General features: G+C 42.9%; 1 protein-coding gene across 15 annotated transcripts in view; it reads right to left on the reverse strand.

Annotated features, from left to right (window-relative positions):
- FOXP1 (forkhead box P1) overlaps positions 1–16,634 on the reverse strand; it is a 595,507-nt gene that overhangs the window by 77,551 nt on the left and 501,322 nt on the right. For all 15 annotated transcript variants that reach the window (XM_060022897.1, XM_060022898.1, XM_060022901.1 and 12 more), the window contains 2 exons: positions 11,921–12,074; positions 6,274–6,478 (listed from right to left, as the gene is read on the reverse strand). In XM_060022897.1, the coding sequence (XP_059878880.1) occupies positions 6,274–6,478; positions 11,921–12,074 (359 nt within the window). The remainder of the gene's footprint in view (positions 1–6,273; positions 6,479–11,920; positions 12,075–16,634) is intronic.

The raw sequence follows: 16,634 nt of genomic DNA on the forward strand, positions 1-16,634 counted from the left end.
CAGTTCAATAAAAGTTAGCTGCCTGATCATCACCATCATATGCCAGCTTCTGATTCCTTCCAGCAGTAGCAGTACCTGTACCCTGCTGGCTCACACCGGAATGGCAAACCACTGGTTCTGTGGACTGAACGTGTCTGGGAGCATCATCAAAATGTGGGGGGAAAACTCTGTTCTTTCCAGCAGCGCCCACACCCAGGTCAACTGAGCATGCTAACCTGCAGTGCTTCTCAAGCTTGAATGGGCACGTCAAGGCCCCGGGGACTGGGTTAAAATGCAGACCCTGATTCAGAAGATCCAAGGTGGGGCCTGAGAGTCTGCATTTCTAACAAGCCCCCACGTGGTGCTGAAGTTGCTGATCTACAGGCTTCGAGGAGCAAGAATCTAGGGTAGGCACGACAAACAGAAAATTCCCGCAGCCCATCTCAGACCAATGGAATCTTCACAGGAGAGGCCTAGGAGGCAGTTATGTTTTAACAAATACCTGTGACATTATCATCAGGCAATCTGGGAAACACTGGTCTGATGGTTAACGCTGGAGTCGGCCAGCTTTTTCTGTAAATGGCCAGATTGTAAATGTTTTACTCTTGGTGGGCTATATGCTTTCTGCTGTGACTACTCAAGCCAGCCATTTTTTTTTTTTAAAAACATCTTTATTGGAGTATAATTGCTTTATGATGGTGTGCAAGCCAGCCATTGTAGTGTGAAAGCAGCCATAGACTTTGTGTAAATGAATAAGCCTCACTGTGTTCCAATAAAACTTTATTTACAAAATAAGAAGTGGGCCGGTAGGCCATAATTTGCTGACCTGTGTAATAGATCAAACGCCTCAAACTATATGGGCAAGAAGTAGCAGTGAGAATTCTGAGGACAATTTGGGACAACGTGACTGCAGGTTCTCCAAAAGAATCTAACAGGGAGGGAAGATTTGGGGTCGCTAGTTTGCTCCAGTGCTTCGAATCAAAAGAAATACAAAAGAAATGATCTGATTTTCAAACTACAAAAAAAAAAAAAAAAAAAAGGTTGAAATGAGGAAGACCTATTCAGAGTCACAGGACCTAGAGCTTACTACTTAAATTTCTGGCTCCACAGGCCCTAAATATGAATATGAAAATATGCAAAAGCTAAATGCTTGTGTAACCAGAAGAGTTCTGAAACCAAGCTTCTAGAATGTTAGTGAGGAAACCAAGAGCACCAATATTTATTCATCAACAGAGGATTTAGTTAAAAAAAAAAAAAGAAAAGAAAGAAAGGGAAACAAAACACCAAGCATGTCCACGACTCAGAGTCCCTTGCCTTTTGAAAACAGAAGGGCTGGTCAACACAAATGTTATTGTTATATAGTCAAATCCACGGCAATATGTCAAGAGGCCACAAATCAAAAACAGAGACTGTGAATCAAGTGAAACTGTCTGAAAGTCCACGAGCCAAGCAAAAACCTTCAGGGGTTATTTGAAGGCAGCTGCCAGCTGGGAAGTGTGGAAATCGCAAGCAATTGGAATACACAGGGCTGTGTCAACAGATGAGAAGGAAAAGGAAGGTAACTTGCGGGGACAGAAGGCAGGTTAGGCCTCAGAGAGAGAGAGAGAGAGAGAGAGAGAGAGAGAGAGAGAGAGAGAGAGGTGCCCTACGTGGGTCACCTGATTCTGAGAATATGACAGCCTCAAAGCAAGAAGAGGCCGCACAACCTGGGACCTCTCCAGAGTTTAAAGAACCCTTTCACCAAATGCTTAAGGAAAACCTTGGAACAAATATTTAGAAGAGCTATGCATCTGAGACACATTCAAGTTATAAAACATCTACTAATGGTGGTTGAACTAAAAGCAAAAAGCTGGGGAGGATCAGAAAAAAGGCCTACCTCTGACATGGACTACAGAAGGACAGCTGAAACAGAATAGAGACCAGATGATGTGTTCAATGAGGAAACGCAAGATTTATAAGGCAGGAAGGAAAGTCAGGATACACTAAAAGGAGGGAGAGGCTTGTTTTGCATCTGCCTGTGTGCAAATCCTGCATGGGGTCCATTTTTGTTCTTTATGTGCCATTTCAGACCGTAAATGATTTACATTCTGCAAATCCTCTCCACCCACCCTCCCTTCGCGAGACGCCTAGGAACTATCTGTATCCACCTTAACAGAGGGAACTCTAGGATTTTAAGTCAATACACGTGTTGTTGAATTGAATTTTCAAAATTTCTTTTAGGAGCACTGATTTTAGTTTGTCATAATTAAGTGTTCACTTCTATACTGAATGGAATCTCTAAGTGCTGTTTTATGAAGTAAAAGAGAGACTTGAATTTCAATCTCGGCTATGCCACTAACGAGTTCTGTGACCCCAGGTCACTTATTTAAATCTTGATGGTTCAACTTCCTCACCTGTAAAATGGGTATAATAAACCCTGCTGTTTCCCAGCAGTCACGTGGCTAAAATGAGACATCCCTCCAAAGGTAAGAGTTTAGCCAGCTGCTTGGCACAGAGAAAAAAATGGATTAAATGAGAGTTCCCTGCCCTTTCCCTAGTGCACCATGATATAATGTGATAGAATTTTAATTCAGGCAATTACTTAAGTAGTAATTGCTATTTGTATTTACATAGCTGCTTTGATCCTAGAAGCTCAAAGGGCTTTACTAAATTTAGCATTTTAATAAATGTTTCATTTGCACGCCGTTGATTTTGTTTACCCACACCAAAACTTGGAATTTCCTAAAGCGAGATAGTCAGACGAGGAAACGAGATAGTTATCTTCGTGTTTACAGGTATCCCGGGGTCGGAGTTTTGTCTATTTACCAAAGAAGTCAGGACGCCCTGGTCCTGTGGAATTAAATGACAGTAAGAGGTATGAATGTGCCTGCTTCCCTCTGTAGCTCTCTTTAGCTCCTGCCTTTTGAACTTCATTCCCACCACGCTTCTCTCAGGCCCTGACAACAGAGGTAGGTTTATCGCGCCAACGAATATATACATACTACAGGTATATATAATATATACACATATAATATATACATAAAATCAGCACAATAAACATTCATTAAATTCTCAGGAGGAAATCAAAGCACGAAGCATGGCGCCAGTGCCGAATTCTAACGACGCGGAAGGTCCGTGATTGCACAGGGACAGGATCTTAACAAGCCTTGATGTGAGCGTTGGCAACTGCCTCGCAAATCACATGGGCCGCTCCTCCCCTGACGGTGCTGAATATTGATACATGTCTCTACCCTGCGCAACGGGGAAGTGGGTTTCTACTGGCAATCTTTACCAAAGTGTTTTTTTTTTTTTTCCCTTCTCTACACTCAAGGGTTTACCCTGAATGATTTAATTATAATTTTCCTTGTGTAAGACAAATTAAAGAGGAGAGTAGGAGTGTCGGGCCAAGCACATGATTTATCTCCTGAACAGATTGCAGCTCACCAAACCCCAGAGCTGCTGCTGCGGCGGCGGCTCATGGGAGCCCGGAGGATGCAAGGGGGCGGGGGAGGTCTTCCACATGGCATGGAAACACGCGGCCCAGTCGTGATCGGGAGACGACTCGCAACTTGAGAAACACACCAAAACTCTCACGATATCACCGTGGCCGGATGAATTTTTACACAGAGCACTCCGCAAGTCCTTTCAGAAAGAATCCTTAAAGCTGGTAACCTACGCTACAGGTCCAGGAGCACCGGGGGTGGGATGTGGTGGGGAATATCACGTAGAAATCAAGGGAGAGCTTCGAAAGAGATCCATTTCACAAATGCCCTTGGTGAGTAAGGGATGAAACTTCTCCAAGGGACTCCTGAGACAAATGACAACTCACTGTGTAAGTGAGAACATATTTCGATAGTGACAGCTTTTTTTTTTTTTTTAACCATCTTCCTCTATTTCAACAGTAATATCACATGAGATTTTAAAATAAACCCTCAGAGGGTAAAAACACTCATTATAAGTCCTTATATACAAAGCTGGCTAACTAATAATTGAATTTCTAGTGATCAATTTTTTAAGTTGGTTAAGTTTCTGACATATCTTTAACCTAAGGTACTCATTTGCCAAATTTGCTACGTTCGGTTAAAATGTGCTGACTAGAATCTGTTTTAACCCAGCCATGCCTAGGAACCTCCCAGGTAATAGAACCTGAGAGGTCCAAGAGGTTAAGCACGTAGCATATAATTTCATAGTTGCTTCTTCTTTGCATGAACAGTTGGAAAAGTCAGCCTGTTTTTATATCCAGACTAAGGTTCACAGTGGAATCTAAATACTTTTCTGATCCTTATTCGAATGCTGGCAGGTAGTATAAATGAAGATTAAGCCCAACTTTTGTGCAGACACATAAGGACCATAAAACGAGAAATCCAACAAACTGATTCTCCTAGAATTAGACTGCCTCTGAGATCCATTTACTTTCGAATGCACCTTAAGACATGAAAAGGGCTATTCTTCTCCTATTTGCCTCCTTGCTAATCTACTACCTGACTCCAGATACATAACCTTTTAGAATGAAACTGAGCATGGTACATCTAAACAGGGAGAGCTTTCTGTGTCACAGGAAATCTGTGCAGGCTCCACAATGGCTGACAAGGTTACAACAAATACCTTAAGTGCATCAGTTGGCATTTTTCAGCGTATGGCCTCCTGCTCTGCCTATGGATAAAGATGTAATTCGATCCCTCTGCAGTCAACGAACAGCATCAACCTCAGGATACCAAAGGCAAGTAGAGCAAAGGACAACAGCCTAGAACCTTTTCTTCAAAAGCTATCTAAGGTCTAGTTTGTTTGTTTGTTTACTTACAAAGGCATTCTAAGAGATTATAAAGCGAGCGCTAAGATTGGTTTCCAGACATCTAAATCTATGCTCACTGGAAACAAAAGAAGCCACATTTGGTCCAATGGCTCCAAATGAATTCTTACCGCCCACCATTCTGTTTTTCAAGCTCTTCTAAACCAGTAAGTTATAAGCATCTTTTAGTCCTTCTGTGTCTGCCACAGAAACTCTAAAGTGATTTTAAAAGGACAGTTGCAAGTTTTGGCTAAAACATATATAATCTCATCTCTGGAAACCTCTCATGGTTTTTAGGGTGGAACGTGATACACACAAACATTCGTACACTGTTTTCTGTGTTTACTAAGCTCTAAATGGATAAAATGTTGCTGGTATAAAGATACACATCTAATTCAATCAGTGGGCTTCCTAAGGTTCAATATTTCAAGAAATACATGAAATTATACGTGTAACTGCTTAAGTGAAAAATAAAATTCAAAATTCTTTCACTGGGTCACTTTTATTAAAACAACCAAAATAATCTGGTTTTCCTGATGGAAGTGACCCTTACTATCACCTATTACTTTTTTTTTTTTTTTTTTTTTTCACCTATTACTTTTGAGGTTTCTTTCCTTCTGTGGGTGGACACTCTGCATATGAAATACACAGGAAACAGTTTAAAAACAGTAAACTGAAAAAAAAAGGTTTTATATATACTTTCTACTTTGGAAAAGCACTGAACAGTGGAATTAATAGTTCTGCGTGCTAAGGTAGACTAACATGGATTCACAGCTTCCTTTTCTTAGAGCTGTCTTCTCACATGATATGTCTGGGACCTCCCAGTCAACCTCAGCTTCAAGTAACATCCAAGTGAAGCTCCGGGCAATTAAAAAATATAAAGTCTTAACTTCCAAACAGGAAGACAGAAATTGAGTCAATGCTACCATATGTCCCATGAGCAGGAGAAAGTGGCTGTGTATGCTTGTGTGTGTATACACGTGGACCCCTTCCATCTCTCCATCCCTCAAACCTTCACTGACGGTTTCCAAAAAAAAAAAAAAAAGGTCAAGTACCTTGGGGACACGATGATGAAAAAGATGGGCTCCCTGCCTTCAAGGAGGGCAGTGACGAGTAGTGTGCGTTCTACCTTGTCTCAAACCATGATTCAACACAGCCTACAGCAGACAACGCTATTCCCTTCGAAGACGTTTAAAGCCAAGGAAATCAGCTCGTATGGAGCGGGCACTTGGCAGAAGGAGTAAGTCTGGAAGCGTGGAAATCCGACCCGTCCGATGAGAGACCAGAAGACTCTGCCTGAGTTCCTAAGCTCAGGTTCGATCTACATAAGTGCTAATTCCATGTTGAAAAGGTGACAAGAATCAGATGCTTCACACCCACACCACACCGAATACATTCTGAAGTAATTATATGCACACTCCAGTCACATGGATCCAATTAGAGATCCCCAAGATATGGCGAGGCCCGGCCACCCACCCCTCCGCGTCAGAGACAGCTTTGGACACGTCTCAGATGGGCGTTCCTACCTTTCCCTTTTGGGAGTGTGGACTGACAGCTGTCCGTTGGTAGAGGCATGTGGGTTCATTATTAAGGAGGTCTTGGAAGGTGCAGAGGAAGAGACGCATGTCGTGGTCAGATCCAAACTGCTGTGATTGTTGCCCGTGGTTTCTTCTGTCGTATGAGCACTTGTCACTTCTTTCCAGAGCTGCTGCAGTTCTGTTGGAATCATGCCTGAAACAAACAAATTGGATAATTAAATCAATTAACAGCTAATTCCGTCCTCTTCAAACAGTAATTAAATCAGAGAGTCAGTAAACAAAGCCTAGTGTTGGGGGGAGCGGGTTGGGTGCGCTCAGTTTTTTTTCCTTCCCTCTCAACTAAGGCAAATACGGTAGGAACGAACGTGTCCTCCCCCTGAAGTGCCCTCATCACACGTAAAAGACACCCGTGAAAAGGATTCAAAACACAGCTACTTCTTGCAAGGACTGTATGCCTCCATCCAAACTGTTGTTTCTAATCGCCGGGGCGGGGGGTGGGGGGGTGGGAAATGCAGATACATGTTACTGTAGTTTTAGACACAAAGAAGGGCTCAAAATAAATTTGTTCAACTATACTATTATGACAACACGAGCCACAAAATGAATAATTTTTGTGCTTAAGCCTTAAATGATGACAAATAGCTCTGTTATTAAATACAGTTTTTATTAATCACTTTTAGACATAAATTATGAATTCATATTGTCTTCCTGAAATGCTTTTCAACTTTTAACAGTCAAATTGATTATACTATGATTATTTCATTAACACACCTATCTTCCTCATTAATTTTGGTTTCTTGTACCACATGCTTAATTGATGGATGTGTCTACCGAAAAACTGTATAACTTTTTATACAAGTAACACTATTATTACTGTCATTTCTTAGATCCATGCTAATGAACCATTGCAGAATGAAATGAAAACGTGAAAGAAACTTGGAGCAGTGAAGTTCTCTTGTTTTTAAGGGGGCCAGAATGGACATGGGTCTCAGGCAGTAAGTGTCAACTTGCTTTTTTTTTCCCCCAAGAAGAGATACAATCAGGATGCCAATCTCACTATTGTGGGCCTGCAGCCTTTATTCTGGGGGCATGCCTCTGCAGCTCAGGATTTCCAAATCCTACCTCCAGGCATAGTCTAGTGCGTACACACAGAGCAGAAAAATATTCTGAACGGCAACCGACAAAAACAACAACCTAGGAGGACAACCTGGAAGAGATCACAGCCCCTGGACAGCACAAGGCGATGCCGCGTTAGAACTGGACGTCTGGATCACAGTGCATTGTTTCAATCAACTGGAACCCAGCTATCCTAGAAAGCCTGCCATTTTCTCACTATACAGCAGTAACCGAAACAGGCATGTTTCTGACCAAACCTAAGGTACTGAATTTAAAAAGAAGGCTGTGCGCATTACATTCATTTGAAACACATAATAAAAAATGCCAAGGTCTAAATTTAATTTATTTTTGTCATTTAGGATACAATGGATAGATAATCATCTCAACGTGATCAGCCAAACATCTTTACTTTGCTAAACTGTTAAAGATTTTAATTATGCTAGCATTGGAGAGCACTGGTCTAATGAGGCGATGGACTCCAGAGAATCCGAGTGGTTAAGAACTGTGAAATGAGTCTGATAGGATTTTTTTATATTCACCGCGGATCGTTTGCATATCAAAGAGGAGTAAATTATTGCACAGCAGACCAATAACCTTCCCCGCCTTTCTGAGAGGAGCGTTAACAAAAACAGTTGGTCTCTCCTAACGGTTCTCCACGAAAATGTTCAAACGCCCGAGTCTCTGCAATTAATAAATATTACAAAGGAGGCTTCAAATGATACATTAAGTGGTCAGATATTCTTCGAACGCATCCTCGACAGCCAAGTCGGGTTTCTTCTTCCTTCGTAAGAATCAAATGCCAATTATATTTTGATGGATTTTGTCCCAAATGAGCGTTTAGTTATTAGGCATATTCAATTATGACTTGTCCCCTGAAATTAAACCTCGGAGGCAAATTAAACAAAGGGAAAGGTCACCACACAATCCCGTGTCCGGTTCTGCCGCATCTGGGCTATTATTTTCCAACACCTTGCGAGGTGACATGTGGGGTGTGTCTGTAGCTAACAGGCCACCGCTGATGTCTGCACACCAACAATTACCTGCGAAGATGGCTGACCCTCCGACCACTATTTATTCAACTGAAACAATAGTGAATAGGCTTGTCTGTGGACGGTAGCACAGTGATATAAAGCCACACAAGTCAACACCCAGTTTTATTTTCTGGGGAGTAAATACGCATGGAAAGAACAAGCCACCTATTTCTCAACTCAGACTAATTGATTTCTGGGTCAGGTGCATGGGAGGTCGGAAGAAGGAAGAACACACCACGGTTTCTAAGAACTGTGTAAACACTTTCCCCTCGACAGAAGCAGAACTTTGAAGGTGTTTCAAGAGTAAGCTGTTTATCCAGCAAATAAAGACAAAGAGAAATGCCCTGTTACACTTGTTATGCCCACCGAGTACATTAATGCTCCTCTCCTCTCCTTCTAGTCCAATAGGCTAGCAAATCAGTTCCCTCGCCCAGAAGGAGAAACGGTAAATAAAACAGGAACTCACTGACTGACAACGAGGCATCCTTCTGGGTCAAATTTCAATGTGATAATAACGGTGAAGAACATTGTCATCAGACTCACAGAAAGGCAGTCAAATTGGTCTCCTCCATCAATGTTACACCTTGTTAGTGATGTTAAACTGTTAGTTCAATGAATACTATCTACCAAACGATGCTGTTATTTGACAGCCGAGATCTCATGATAGAATTGTGACAGATCAAAGGTAAGCTAGTCACTCATCAGACTACATGGACATCAAATGTCCAGAAAGCATGCATTTCTTCCCCAAAAATGGTAGATAGGAATAACAGTACCAAGTTAAACAAATCCATTAACAGGTACATCAGCAGGCATGTAATTTTCTCCCAGCTATAGTTTACATTTTAAAGAATTACAAAGTCAGAATGATACTAAAAGTCTATTTCTTTATAGGATTACTGGTGCTGAGGAAGATGAGATGATTAAAGACACCAAGGGAAAAACAGACACACGCTAATGTAAAACAGAGAGAAGGCCCTACAACAGCCCTAAAAACATCCAAAGAAAAGTCCTTCCGTTTCATAACCTAACACCTCCGGGTGTGTGTGTGTGGGGGGGGGGGGGGGGGGGCGGGGCGGGGAAGAGGCTTCAAGATATTACTCTCTGTTTCTTCATATACTTTGATATTTACATGTATGTTTAAGGCAACTTAGCCAAGACCGTACAGGTACGTAAAAGAACCTTGATGATTATATCCTGAAGTGGGGCATTAACAGCATTTTTAACACATAAACCCTGTGCCTTGCTACATTTCTTTTTCCAGGACAACTGGCCCCTTCATTATAAAGGAAAATGCAGACACAGGTTTAAAAAATGTATGTTGCGGGGACAGTTGACAGATTACCGTTCACGGAACTCAATTTTACAACCCCAGGTATCACTGGCTCCAAGACAGAGCTGATCAACCTTTTTTGTCCTTGTACCTCCAGAGCCAGGTGACCACGTTCAAGCAAGCAGAAAGTTGATTTAAACCTCATAATGACATCAGTTTTAAGCCATCATCTCTCTGATAAAAAAAAAAAAAAACCTGTGTTGTAGTCCAACATGACTGAATTCTCCAGCCACTCTGGGCAAGGGGTTAGAGGAGACAAAACCAACCTCCTGATTCCAAGAGAGATGGCAATGACGCTGGTGGTTCACTTCACTGGGAGAAATATCTATATTTGCGTTTATGCATCCCGGGCGCACACAAAGGCACCACCTTAGACTGTAAATATGCGTCGTCTTAATGTCACGGGGGCTAAGAGTTAGAGCAGACTGCTAAGCGTATCAATCAATGCCATGACTAGTAAATTACCAACCGGTGTCTCTGATATGTTACTGCAGAGATTACACTTCATGCATCACCACATTCATTTCTTTCACATTACACATGAGCTTGTCTTGTCACTGCCCAATTGCCCTCTTTTGGACAGCTTACTGATGTACTATAACAATGAACCTTGGTGCACAAACTTAATAGTATAGGAGCAGTGGGAAAAGATGAGAGAGGTGGACGCCGAGTCCAGTGGGTGTGTCAGCCCAGCCGGTGATGTTGCCAACAATAAACCCAAAGGTGTAATTAATGCACGTTGTAACACTTCGCAAGCACAAAAATGCATTAGCCCGTGTGTGCTCCCCCACCCCCACCCCATCCGGCACTGCTCAGTTACCAAATCTTCTATTTTGACAGCAACGGAGATGCTGATTATATATGGCGCGGATGAGCAGTAATGGCAGAAGAGGGAGGGGAGGCAAGAGGGAAGTTAAAGGAGGAAAAAGCCCTGGTCTCAACACTAAAAACATAAACAAAACCCAAAGAACCCCAGGAGGGACAGAAGTCGGGTGTGGTTGACTCAGTTCGAGAATCAAGATTCCACGCACACAAGCCTCACCGGCTCCGCTTGACACCAAAAGTTACTGAACACGTGGCCACGCCTTCAGCACCATGAGGGGAGAAAGACGTTCCATATTCTGAACCTTTTCATAATGAAACTGGATCCAAGATACCAAAGGCTTTAGCTACCAGCCTTGAAGGCACATATACACATACATCCGAGTCTATCGTGGGCCTTGAGGAGGTAAATGAAATCTACCACACCCCATATGGGATGGAGGAATTGTATTTCAAAACACGGCATGACTCTTCTTTCCTTCCTGCCTTTCCTTCTTGCTGGTTCTGAATAATCCATTTGTGTATCACATTACACACATGAAAGTTAGAGTTGCTTAAACCCAGAGGACGTCCTATAAACAGCTAGAGTACTCATTTCTTTCTGACGTCCAACACCCATTGGAAGAACACGTCAGTGGCTCTTCCAAAGAAATGTTTAAATCCATGAAATCTTGTTTCCTTTTCAAAGGGCTCCAGTTTTCGAAAGAGAGCTGGAGATGGACAGGCTGCCTGTTCTGACGGGTACAGAACCAACTGGCTCAAACACCAACAGTCAGGTGAATACAAAAAGAAAGAAAAGGGAGAACCCAACAGAAAACAACCTTGGCTTTTGTAACAGCAAGAGATGAATCATCACCGTTTACAGAAAAAGAAACCTGAGTTTCTCCTTAGATATTAAAAAGTGGCATTTCTAAAGCATTACTACGATTTAACGCAGAGCAAGTTACAGGATGTACAACACATCTTAAAATGACTAACAGAAGCCTTCAAGAAAATGCATCTGTGATTCCAAACTGAAAACGCGAGAAGATCTGATTAAAATGCTCCCTCAGTCACAGCGGCACTGCCTTCTCTTACTCTAAGAACGTGCAGCATTCTGATCCTGTAAGCCTCCTGATCACCCTAGGTCCTCCTTTTGGCACCGACGAGCGCTCTGGCTCCTGGAAACGTCCATCACTGTTACCTGATCCGGCTTTGCCTCTGAGTGTGCATCGGCGTGTTTTAAACGGACAATCTCCTTCACGATGAGCTGGAAGAAGACGACCCCACCCCCTCCCCCGCCCCAGAGTCTCGAGAGAGAGCAGCGCCTTCTGTAACCATCATCGACGCTTACCTTGAGCAAGGGGTTGGAGGGGAAGGGCAGGCTGCCCCGGCTGGATTGTTAGAAGGCCTTGGCGCTGCAAAGACAGAAGGTGTTGCTGCTGTAGCTGCTGCATCTGTAAAAGTTGCTGCTGGAAAGCCAACTGCTGGGTAGCCACCTGCTGTTGCTGGAAGAAATCAGGAAGAAAAAAAAAAAAAAATGAGATGGCCACTGCTGGGGGAAGGTGAAACGTATGGACATTTCCAAACACACTGTCACCAGCCGGGACTGAGAGCGCTCACTAAAGTTTCGCGGAGGGGTCAAGGCTGCTTTCAAAGGGACAGAACACATCACCTCTGAGGAGAAGCGAGGGGCTGGGTGTGGGCCCTTTCTGCTGCCGGCTCCCATAGGAAAACAATGTGACAATCAAGGCAGCTTTTCCTATGGTTTGAAAGGCCTGAGTTCTTCTAGCCAAGATGTAGACTTCTAGACTCTGAAATTTCTAAGTAGACACAGGAGCAGCAGGCAGGCTATATACCTACCACTCCAGGTCTGGGGGGATTTGAACCCTGAACCTCCGAGGTGTGAAGGGACAAGTTGCCTCCATCCCGCCTGCACGGGGAGAAGCCTTTAACTACTCTGTTTATCACTTCTGACATAAATAAATGAGAAAAAATCAGACCTTTGAAGAAGAAAAACTTCATCTAATATTGTTAATTAGCCATGACAAACGATGAAATAACATTGTAAATCTTTCATAGAAACAGCCACTAGATTTTAATTACACACATTCATAATTTAGCAAACAACATCGTACTCGGCTGTGAGTGTTTAATATGAAGGACACTTTAAGCTTCAGATGCCTTCGCTTGGCTTGAGTTTCAGAAACCCCGAGGTCTGCCTCCCCGCCCGCTTTGTTCTTGCAAAGAAGGGGCTTTGCGAAATGATAAATATCTTTCTGTTGATCGGACAATGACAGGAGGAAAACTTTTGTTGTGTAAAACATCAATACATCATTCCTGTGTTTAGCAGGTCTCGCTCCAGCCAAAAAAATTAATGTAGATTTCCTCAGTAATTATCTGAGTGATAGAAAGATAATACAGTGCAGTATTACAATAAATAGAAGGAAATTATCTAATATCCTTAATCTGCTAGGAATCAAATCGAGGTGGAGGTCTTAGCCACATTATGGCTAACAATTACGAAAGGGAAATTAACCCTTCTTTGGGAAGGGAGTTCTGGAGCCAGGAAAAAAAAAAAAAAAAAGAAAAGAAAGAAAAAGGTTCTTTAAGAAAAGAACAAGATACGTTCTCCTAATTCTGAGTATTATTCAAAACATCAGACACGTTCACAACCAAGAGGACAATACAACTCTTTCACAGAGCTTCTCATAACTACACTTTACAAACAACTGCATTCACTTAACCTAACACATGACCTTGATCTGATACATCCATAAAATGGTATATGTATCAAGACCTTCTGATGTAAAGTTCAAAGGAGGAGAAAAATGGTGGTTTCCTTTTGGGCTCCATGTAGTTTATTTTACAGTAAAAACCATCATTCTCATATTAGCAAGCAATTTCAGACTTACTACCATGCCACTGAGAAAGTTAATTGCACTTCACTCCAAAAAACAAATTCTATACCACTGACAACAAAAATTTAAGTAAATTTAAATGAAAAGCCAGTGTTTTCATTTGAAGAACAGCATGCATAAAATGACCCAATTGTTTTCACCCCTTCCCAAGTTCTCACACAGTAATGTAAGAGCCAATGATAGTTATATTCACGTCCAAATGATTTTTTCACTTCTTCAACAGATACTAATTCACGACGTTTAAAAAAACGGGTGAGGGAAGGAAGAGAAGAAAAATAACATTGATACAACAAAAGATCAGGGAGTTAGCTCTTGTTGAAGTAGAAAATCATGGGGCAGGGAGGGTGCTGGACTTTGGGGAGAGTGTTTCCCATCTTACTGTAAATGAAATGTTTAGAAATTGTGTATTTATATAAAATGACTGATGGCTGTTCTGTTGTCTCTGTGGCCATCCCTAGGAAAAGCTCATGAGAGCTGTCCGCGTTTGAAAAGTCAGGATATAAAAGTATACAAGGCCCATTGTCCAAAGAAAGAATTTAAAAGCAACACTGGTTGCCAAACTGTGCTCCCCACCCAGTTACCAAACACAGGATACGAGCCCGTTTGTTTACTTCTCACAATTGAATGCATACAAAAAAGGTCTCCGTGCAGTCCCCTGGACAGGTCAGTAGTCGGTGTTAAAATGCTAAAATGCCCTGATAAACCTTGCATTTCGAATCCCCTCCCTGGCGCTGCAGTCAAAGGTCTGTTTTCCTTTCTTCGCTCCTGCCTACTGCCTAACATAAACTGTCATAACTGCCCAGGACAAACGGCCCTTTTAAAACAATCAACTTAGCCTACCTCACCCACACAGGATGGGATCTTTTTTTGTGGCTCGACTTAAAATCAATTCTGCCTTCTCTTTTCCACACCCGTCCCGTCCAAGAGTCATGAGCCGTCACCTAAATCCCAGCTGTACTGGGGCTACAGAGCACCCACCTCCCAAGGAAGGTCTTAGGTCTAAACTCAACGTGGGGCCTGACTTTCTCAAGGAAACATCTCAAGGCAACTTTAGGGGAAAAAAAAAAAAAAGAGACTAAAGTACGTTGCTCTGGCCCAGGATCAAGTGACTTACTGCAGAGGCGATCAAAAGAGGGGAAAGGGCGGGGGAGGGGGAGGGCTGCCGATTCAAAAATTATGAGCCACTAATGACTGGGGATTCAGTAAATTAATATACTTGTTCCATCTGTCAACATCCGAGTTCAGACCTTGTTAAAATCCTAACCACCAGTCCACATCATGAAATTGCTACCATGTGACTCTACTGCATGGTAGCACACAAGGCCCACCACCTGCATGGTAATTTCAGGAGGCTCCCCGCTTACCTTCGGGGAACAGGGCTCTCCTCATCATTGTTACAACAGGTCTCGGCCACATCCAGTGGCACTGTGAACACACCGCTAGAATCCAAGGAGACGTGCCCGCGCGTCTGGGTCTACCCACCCTTCAGGATGTGAAGGCAACGTCATCTCTGCCTTTCGAAAGGGATGGCAAAGGGTGACCACGACAAACGCAGTGTCCTGGAGATGCCGAATGCTACTACAGTGTAACCACCTTCCCCTGGGTTCAGATACAAAGTATTCCCCCTTCTCCCGGCAACTCCCTTCCCAAATTCTGACACCACCATCGCCTTTGAGCGCCCGAGATGCCCCCTTTCTGACAGCAGCAATTTGGGAGAGTTAACTTTTATCCTTCCTTCTGCTGTGGAACTTTCGGCTTCATATTTCTTTATGTGCCCTCTGAGCTCATCTGAACTTTCATGTTCTCCCAGCATGCAGACGTGCATTCCAAACTATGTCTAACAGACCAAATAAGAGGTTAATAAGAAGTGGCAACAGAAAGGAAAAACACAATCCCCGGTAACTGATAAGAATGACAGTGCGGCCCTTTTTTGTTTGTCTTCAAATATAGAGTTAAAGATCTTTAAAAAACTAAATTTTGATGCCTTTGAAAAGAAAGAAGCACAAAATAACAACAGGGGGTTATTGCCTGTGAGCCACAGGGGAGAAACTCCATAATTCTTATTCTCCCTTTTGAAGGCTGTTAGAAATCTGATTCAAAAAAGCAACAGCAGAAGGGGAAACCTCTTGAGGCTGTAACCATTTCCTGTGATCATGCATAATGTGCTTCAAAAGTGGGTTTTTACCAATTCTGTTGATCAATTGCACCTCCTTCATATCCCTTCTTTTTTCTGCTGTGTTTACATCTGATGTGACTCAGTGACGAGCACTGTCTGAGACTGTGAAACAGGCCTGTCATGTTGATTTATGGGCGCATCAAACCACAACTTGTCCAAACTGAAGCTCGCAGTTCATTAATTAGAGAGTTGTGACTTTGAAGTCAGCTTTCAGACTGTGGTTTTTAACATTTGGCTTAATTTATATGCTCTTGAATGTGGATCTCTAAGGAAAAAACTGAAATTCCCTTCTTGTCTTTGAACTTCTTTTGACCGCACAATAATCATTTCTTTGTCCAGAGTGATGCCTGCAATCCCAGAGTCATTAACGCGCATTGAACTGCCACTGATGAGTAAGCCCTACTGAATTAGAAAAACAGCCAGCAAAACAAAGCTGAGAGCCTTCTGCACAGTGATATCTCACAATTACATGCCTTCCCTCCCTGTGCCATTTCCATTTTAATTACTGTTAGTCCTTTAGATTTACATTTTAGACACTTTTTAATCTGTTCCCTTTTTTATTATAGCAGCACCCGGTAGCGCGCCACCGTACTTAAGGTTGTGTCAGCAGTTTCATTAAAACGCCTCCTCCCCTTCACCCCCAAACTGCCCCTACTCTGCAGGGGTTTCCACCCAGGCTGCTAAACAGGACTCCAGGATGAAAACTTGGCAGGGCACGGAAAATGTACCCAATTTGTGCAGAGGGAGGAGACGGCAAAGTGAGAACGGCTGGCTCCTTCCCAGGATGTAAAACGAGCGCTTCCCGGCACCTGAGCTCAGCATCCGGGCTCCTGCGAGGGACAGGGGTGGGGTGGGGGGGGGGTGGGGTCACCTGATGGGACTCCCTGTAAACTAACGCAAGTGGCTGCCTCCTCTGGGTCAGCACAGAAGCTGTTCAGCGGGATTCGGACCTGTTTATCAAACTCTGAATT

The sequence above is a fragment of the Delphinus delphis genome, chromosome 10, assembly GCF_949987515.2.
Source record: "Delphinus delphis chromosome 10, mDelDel1.2, whole genome shotgun sequence".
Classification (NCBI taxonomy): domain Eukaryota; kingdom Metazoa; phylum Chordata; class Mammalia; order Artiodactyla; family Delphinidae; genus Delphinus; species Delphinus delphis.